This window comes from Amaranthus tricolor, chromosome 13, assembly GCF_026212465.1.
Source record: "Amaranthus tricolor cultivar Red isolate AtriRed21 chromosome 13, ASM2621246v1, whole genome shotgun sequence".
Classification (NCBI taxonomy): domain Eukaryota; kingdom Viridiplantae; phylum Streptophyta; class Magnoliopsida; order Caryophyllales; family Amaranthaceae; genus Amaranthus; species Amaranthus tricolor.
Window position 1 is genome coordinate 4,559,790 of NC_080059.1, and position 8,253 is coordinate 4,568,042.

Sequence of the window (8,253 nt, forward strand, 5' to 3'; positions counted from 1 at the left end):
AAAATTAAAACACATTAAAAATTGTTATGATTATGGGTGATTTATGTTCACCAAGTAATTAAGAACATAAAATAATCATATGTATTAAGGATAGAAGAGGACAATGTGGCACATGTGATTGGTTTGTTAGGAATCAATAGTACATTATACTATTGAAAGTATTAGCTTTGACATGTGAAGAGTTTAAAGTGCAAATTCAGTCTTAAGTTCAAAGTGCAAGAGTATTGAAAACCGCGGGGCATACATGGAAGAGGAAAGGAAATGGACAGAAGCAAACTGCCACCTGTTGATCGCTGCTTGGCCAGCCACTCGACTGGTTACTCGCCCAAGCAGCCAGTCGAGCGAGCCTACTAATGAGTATTGCATGTTGTGTTGTTTGTTATTGTTGCCTCACTTTTACTACTAAAAGCCCATTGTTGCTATATATACACAACACTTAGGACATTATAAAGTGCACCAAAGGCTTACATTAAAGAGTGTTTCGGTAATGAAACGAGGAAGTGCGAGACACTTGGAATACCGCAGATGGAGGCGTTATCGGAAGTAGCAACTCGTGGGAGGAAGCGACCTGAATTCCTGCAACACAACACGTTAGCCTTGTCCGGGGGGTGATCTCCCAGAAAACCCCTCCGACGCTCAAGTCAGAACGTAGATCGGAAATTAATGAATGACAGATTGTAGAATGAATGCAAGAAGGAAGGTCGGGATTGGGATTGCTATTGCTAGTGCTAGTGTTTGGGAAGGCTAAGGAAGTAATGTAAGCAAGGATACTAGGAAAGCTATTTCAGATGATCCTCCCTCCTTGATGGTAGCCCCTATTTATAATGGTGAGGAAGGGAAGTTGCAGAAGAAGTGAACTATCATGGGAGTAGTGGGAGTAATGGGAGGTGGACTGATCATGGGAAGAGTGGGCAGTTATTCATCTTGAAACAAGGAGAGCCATGCATTGTGGGAGAGTGGGGAGTTAGGGTTTTTTAGAGGTAACTGGCCCATGGGCCATTCAAGGAAGATGGGACTTCCAGAAAAAGCCCATTGACCGAAAGTCAAAATCAACGGAAAAGGTCAAAGGGTATTTCGGTAATATGATGCTAATTATTAAATAAATTAATTAATTAAAAAACAGTACCATGACATTTAGCCCCACGCATGAAGGGTGATGTGAGGGGAGAGCCCCAACGACCTGAAATATCTTCCTTTATGCGGAAAAACACGCGCCCATCGTAGTTGATTTGGTGAAGGGATACGATCATAAAGAACATTCAAAAGCCCCATGAGGATGAACACATACCCAATTAGGTGAATCTTCTAATGGATCATGAAAATTGAGCTCGTAAGCTTCGAGTCGACTGTTCATATGTCGAAATCCGAGTTGTACTGAAAAAGATATGACTTTTCAAAGTCATCGTGTGAAGCGCTCCGAGTTTAAAGAGAAACGAATAACGCCAACTGAGCCGCGGCTTTGAAGCATGCCACGGAGCAATCCTAATCATATTATCATATAGCAGCAAAAATATAGGTGTAAGGGCTTGATCCCGTGACCTCTCATATGGCATACTGCACCTACGACCAACTGAGACAACTATCCACTTATGTATCATATCGCGCGGACTCTTTATAATCTATGCTTCCAGTCCAGCTTTTAATACTTTGATGCCGTGACTATTCTTGAAACTTAGAATTTTTGAGACAAGATCGCCCCCAATGGGGGTCCGACTTATCTATCATGCGGATCATTCCAATTTTTTATTATTATTATTATTATTTATTTATTTTTTTATTTATTTATTTTAAATCCAAGAGGAGAGCGAATTGAATAACACAAGCCGCGGATTAAGTCATGCCGCGGAGTACTCTCAGCTAGCAGCAAAAATGCAAATAGGGGGATTTGATCCCGCGACCTCTGGGATAGTGTGCAGCACTTCAGACCAGCTGAGACAACCTTGCTATTATGTAGTAACTCAAGCCGTGGATTATATCATGCCGCGGAGTAGCTCCAGTCAACAGCAAAAATGTAAATAGGAGGGTTTGATCCTGCGACCTCCGAGATGGCGTGCAACACAAGGAACCAACTGAGACAGCTATCTACATGTGTAGCATATCGCGCGGATGTTTTATAAAATTGATGCTTCCAGCCTAGTTTGTGCTATTTTAATGCCGCGGAAGCTCCAACACTTAGAATATTTTTGGAACAAGACCCCCCTAAGGGGGTCCGACTTTTCTACCACACGGATGAAATCACAATAATTTTTATTTTTTATTTTTTATTTATTTTATTTATTATTATTACATACCGTGGAGTCTTAGGAGGATAATATGCCGCAGAACGAGTAAATCACGCGAGTTGATGACGCGGCTTAGATTTATACTTAGATTTTTAAACCTTCACTGAAGAACTTAGGGGAGTCTGACTTATCGACATCGCGGGACGATAAAAATACGTGAACAATTTTTCTCGTCTTAACAAGCCCCTTATTCTTCTATGACACGGGATGAGCACAAAGGTCCGTGTCTTCGATTATACGGACAATACGAGAATTCTTCCATACTTAGAATTTTTACAAAATTATTAGGGGCACCTGGGAGTCCGACTTATCGACTCTACGGACACTTTCCATACTTCGAAAAATTATAAGGTGGTCATTCGATGGTTTGCAACAAGGAGGATGACGCGGCCTCATTAATTTCCGCGGCTATCATGGGTGATGCGGCAAGAGAGCCGCCACGTCTACAAGTCGGACGGTGGAATGAGTGAACTCAGACTTGGAATTTTTTCCATGTTTTTCTTGGAGTGCAATTTAGGGTCCGACTTATTGATATCACGGGAGGATAAGAATACTTAGAATAATTTCTCGTCTCAGCGAGCCCTTCATATCTTCTACGCCGCGGAATGAAGGTAAGGGTCCGCGTCTTCGATCATATGGTCGGCACGGGAATCCTTCCATACTTAGAATATTTCAAAAATGGTAGGGAGCACCTGGGTGTGCGACTTATCAATATCGCGGATTGATAAAAATGCTTCGAAAGATTGGAAGTTGCTCCTATGACGCTAACGAGGATGACGCGGCCTTGTTGTATTCCGCGGCTATGTTGGATGACGCGGAATAAAGAATCACCAAATTAGCAAGCCGGACTGTAGAATGGGTAATTTCTATACTTAGAATTTCTGTTCTCCTTAGAGTATAATTCAGGGTCCGACTTATCGACCTCACGGAACGATAAGAATACCAGCCACTTCTCTTATCATACCCCTTGCTCTTCCATGACGCGGAATGGGCTTAAAGGCCCGTGTCTTCGATCATACGGAAATATGGGAATTCTCCCATACTTAGAATTTTTACACCATGAATGAGCGCACCAGGGAGTCCGACTTATTGATCATACGGACTTCCTTTGTACTTGGAATATTTTTCATACTTTATTCATACGATGGTTTAGAGCGACGAAGAAGATGGCGCGGCATAACATCCGTCGTATCTATAAGTCGGACAGCAGAATGTGTAATTTTTCTATACTTAGAATAATTTTCGTTTCTGGGGGTGCAGTTTAGGGTCCGACTTGTTGACTCCCCGGGCACATTCGAGTGTTGAAGGACTTAGAATAATTTTCTATATTCTACCCCTCCCTGGGGGTCCGACTTATCGAAGTTACGGGAACTTTCCTGACTTACGAGATTGATTTTTCTGAATCATTGAACCCGAGTTTACGGATCCCACTTATGAATATCGAAGATAGTTGAGATTTTACTTAGAATTTTATTCGGGATCTCATTCTAAAGGTCCGTCTTTTCAATGTCGCGAACAGGCAGTATCATGGGCAACCTTGGAATATTTTCGATTTTGGGACCCAATCTAAGGGTCCGACTTTTCGATATCACCGATTCATAGTGACTTAGAATAATTTGATTATGGGACCCCTCTCAAGGGGTCCGACTTATGGATATTACTGAATTTAATAAGATTTGCAATAGATTTTAGTCGAGTACTTACGAATATAAGAGCCGGATAATCTGAAAATAAAACTTCTGATGTTATAAATGAATTTTGATGATCACTAAGAATACAAATGACAACGCGAGCATGCCGCGGGATGAGTGCTGATAAAACAGAATACAAATGACAACGCGACTACGTCGCGGGATGCGATGATAAAACTGAATTCGAATGACAACACGAATACTTCGCGGGATGAAACAATTTCGCGGAGTTAAGCTGATAAGACTAATAAGACTGATAATCACTGATTGCCCCTTGCAAATCTTGTTAAATGAAGAATTTCTTCAAATGGTCTCCATTTTAATGGGCGGGGTAGTTTTTTTCCCTTTCTCTTTTGGCGGGTGTCGCGGAAGGTCCGCGCTTCATGGTGTTGATGAGGCATTGGCGGGCCATTACCTGGTCTCCCTTGAGGATGCCAACTTGTCCATCATCCCGCTCGAATTGCAGCAAGAGTTGATGAGGAAAGATTGCTGCTTTGATCTTGTTAATAAGTGGAAGCCCAATGATGGCGTTGTAGGGGAATACGAGATCCACCACCGTGAATCGTATGGGCATAGTTCTGCTTCCGCTTCTTTCCCCTACTCGCACAGGGAGTATGATTGTTCCCATTGGAATGACCTGGTTTCCTCCAAACCCAATCAAAGGTTTATCAAGGGGTTGCAGGTGCTTTTCTTCGAATTTCATTTTTCTTAGGCATTCCATCGTTATAAGATCGGCTGTGCTTCCGGTATCCACCAATACTCGCCTCACCATCATTTGCCCAATCTTGATGGTAACCACTAAAGGATCAGTGTGTGGTTGTTGCAACGGTTGGGAAGTAGTGGCATCAAATCTCATGATCGGCCCACTTGAGGTGGTTTTTGGGGGTCCTTTGAACAAAGTATGGACGCTGCCTTTCGTAGCGCGGATTGTGGGATATTCCTCGGTGTAGCCGCTGAAAATCATATTGATGGTTCCTTGTGTGTTGGAACTTTCACGCCTAGCCTCGTTTCTTTTCTGGTTCCAAGGCCTTCCTTCCGCGTCGCCTCTCGTGCCATAGTCCTTTCGATTGATGAACCTTGATAGCTCCCCCTCGTCGGCTAGTTGATGTAGGATACGTTTGAGTTCGCGGCATTGGGCCAAAGTGTGTCGTGCTCTTTGTGGTAATCACACCACAGATTGTAGTTGCGTCGATCGGAGGGAGTGGTAATAGGAGGGGGAGTTGGCAACTCATCCCGAACAGCGAAGAAAATGTCCTTCCTGTTCCAATTGAACCTCGGGTCATTACCTCCATCAAGCAAATTCCGCGTTTTGGACTCCCCTTCAACGGCATATACGTGCCGGGATCGTGGAGGTCCCATGTCTGATGGAGGCTCTGGACGATGCGGCATGTAATTTTTATCCCTCCTAGATGGATGTTCCTCTATGCTCCTTGAGGAGCGATTGGATATTGGATCCTTCTTTTCTGATTTACGCCTCTTTGGGTCATGTGCCTGACATATCTCGGAGGCCGTGACATAGCTTTGACATTGCTTCATGGCCTCCGCGTATGTCTTCACTTGACTCTCGACCAACTGGAACTTGAGCCTTTGAGCCTTCATTCCGTTGATTAGGGCGTTTAAGGCGACTGATTCTTCCAAATCCGTTACCTCCAGCACAGCCTCATGGAATTTCCTCAGATACGATGATATGGATTCCCCTTCCAGTTGCGTTATGCTAAGCAAATGGAAGTTTGATTTCTCCTGCCTTCTGGATGCCACAAAGTGACCCAGGAATTTGCTCTCTAATTGGGCAAAGGTGTGGATACTTCTCCCTGGAAGAGAGGTGTACCACGTCAAGGCTACTCCTGTGAGAGTAGTTGGGAAGAATTTGCACCACAATGCCGGGTTGGTGGTGTACAGCAACATCAAGTTTTTGTATGCCATCAAGTGTTCCTCGGGGCAGGATGTTCCATCGAAGGCCGCCATATTTGGGATCTTTATTTTCCCGGGGTTGGGAGTATTCAGTATCTCCGGAGCCAACGGAGAGATTATTGGCATAAGATCTTCGGGGAGGCTACTCTTGCCGGTCTCATTCCGCGGCATTATGACGGGGCTGGTGGGATGGCTAGATCCCGTGAGTTGCGCTTTCTTCCTTTCTTCCCTCCTCTTGTCCACCAATGATTGAACACTTTCGAACGCCCTCTGCTTCTTGTTTTCCAGGTAAGTACGGGCATCTCGAGAGGCGGTTTTGGATTCCCCGTTTTGGGATTCGCTTCTGTTGAGGCTTGTATGTGTCCTCGATCTTTCCCTCCTCTTCTTATTGCGTCTACTGGAATGTGACATCCTTGAGTTCCCCTCCTAAGATTCATGGGATTTTGATAGCTCCTGGTGGGGTTCGATTCTCTCTCGCAGATTTTTTATCTGCTCCGCCATTTCTTCCAATACTTGCTGTTGAGGGGGTTATTGTTATTATTCATGACAGTGCGGAGTTGTTCGGAAAAAGCGGCAGTGAGGTTTCGTGCTAGCATGTCCAGATCACGACGAGTCACGGCTTGGTTATTAGCGTGACCTGCGGAAGTGTCCGTATCTGTGCTATGCACGGTTGCGGTTTGTGTTGGATTTCTTTTGGGAGCCATGACTTTTTGTAACACTCCCCACAGACGGCGCCAAACTGTTTCGGTAATGAAACGAGGAAGTGCGAGACACTTGGAATACCGCAGATGGAGGCGTTATCGGAAGTAGCAACTCGTGGGAGGAAGCGACCTGAATTCCTGCAACACAACACGTTAGCCTTGTCCGGGGGGTGATCTCCCAGAAAACCCCTCCGACGCTCAAGTCAGAACGTAGATCGGAAATTAATGAATGACAGATTGTAGAATGAATGCAAGAAGGAAGGTCGGGATTGGGATTGCTAGTGCTAGTGCTAGTGTTTGGGAAGGCTAAGGAAGTAATGTAAGCAAGGATACTAGGAAAGCTATTTCAGATGATCCTCCCTCCTTGATGGTAGCCCCTATTTATAATGGTGAGGAAGGGAAGTTGCAGAAGAAGTGAACTATCATGGGAGTAGTGGGAGTAATGGGAGGTGGACTGATCATGGGAAGAGTGGGCAGTTATTCATCTTGAAACAAGGAGAGCCATGCATTGTGGGAGAGTGGGGAGTTAGGGTTTTTTAGAGGTAACTGGCCCATGGGCCATTCAAGGAAGATGGGACTTCCAGAAAAAGCCCATTGACCGAAAGTCAAGGTCAACGGAAAAGGTCAAAGGGTATTTCGGTAATATGATGCTAATTATTAAATAAATAAATTAATTAAAAAACAGTACCATGACAAAGAGCTACCTTCTTGCTTATGTAATTGTCCCCTTATATTATTCTCCATTGTAATTTCCTTAAGTTTTATATTTCTCCTTTAAACACATTAATATTAATCCTAGGCTAGATAGTGAATGCAGTCCAAGTTTAATAAACCACTTTAAATCTTTATATTGATTATTTATTTATTATTACCATTCATCATATACATACATATTTAGTTCTACACTAAGACACAACACAAATCTTTACTTAGATTTTGAGTGAGGTTAATATCTCCAATTAAAAAAATAAAAAATAAACAAAGTTTGTTCGGATGGAGAATTACTCTATAACATAGAATCTCGTAGAAGAAGGGTGACATAATGTTGGGTGTAGTTGTGGACTCATTTGAATGCCACTCAATCTTCATGCAGGCGTGCAATTTGACACGGAAAAAGTAGTCAAGTACTACTTCCCCAACCCTAATCATGCTTATATGCAAATCATTTCTTTCGTTTTTTATATAATATTCTAAAATTACTTTATTATTAAGTAGCTAGTAACTATTAAAGTGAAAATTGGATTAAAGAACATTATTATGTAAATGAGAGGAAAGACGTAAATTAAAATTATGAGCGAGATAGTATGACAACCAATAATAAATCTACATCAATTAGTTTGTTATCACATGATTTCAAATTAAGTATTTCGAATTAATACATCTGAAATCGTGTTCCAATTATTTTTTTTATAATTGTAAATCACTTTTAAAGTCAGATCAATCAAACTCAATTACAAAATCAATATATTTTATTTTTAATATCTTTAGACAAATTTAAAAGGCTAAATTCAAACCATATAAAAAATTAGTAAGTTATATAGGAAATTTAGTTCAAATAAAAATAGTATGCACAAGTTTATTTTAATAATTGTGAATTAAAAAGTGTGAATAAGCAAAATAAAAAAAAAATAAAAAGTAATAAACTTGTAAAAGATTTTAAAATTGCCA

General features: G+C 42.1%; 1 protein-coding gene across 1 annotated transcript; it reads right to left on the reverse strand.

Moving 5' to 3' along the window:
* Window positions 1-1,422: 1,422 nt before the first annotated feature.
* On the reverse strand, window positions 1,423-5,938 carry LOC130798739 (uncharacterized). Its single transcript, XM_057661839.1, has 5 exons — window positions 5,621-5,938; window positions 5,145-5,464; window positions 4,389-5,049; window positions 3,987-4,124; window positions 1,423-1,482 (listed from the first exon to the last, which is right to left on the reverse strand). Exons 1-5 carry the CDS (start codon window positions 5,936-5,938, stop codon window positions 1,423-1,425), a joined length of 1,497 nt encoding a protein of 498 aa, XP_057517822.1.
* Between the last annotated feature and the right edge of the window lie 2,315 nt (window positions 5,939-8,253).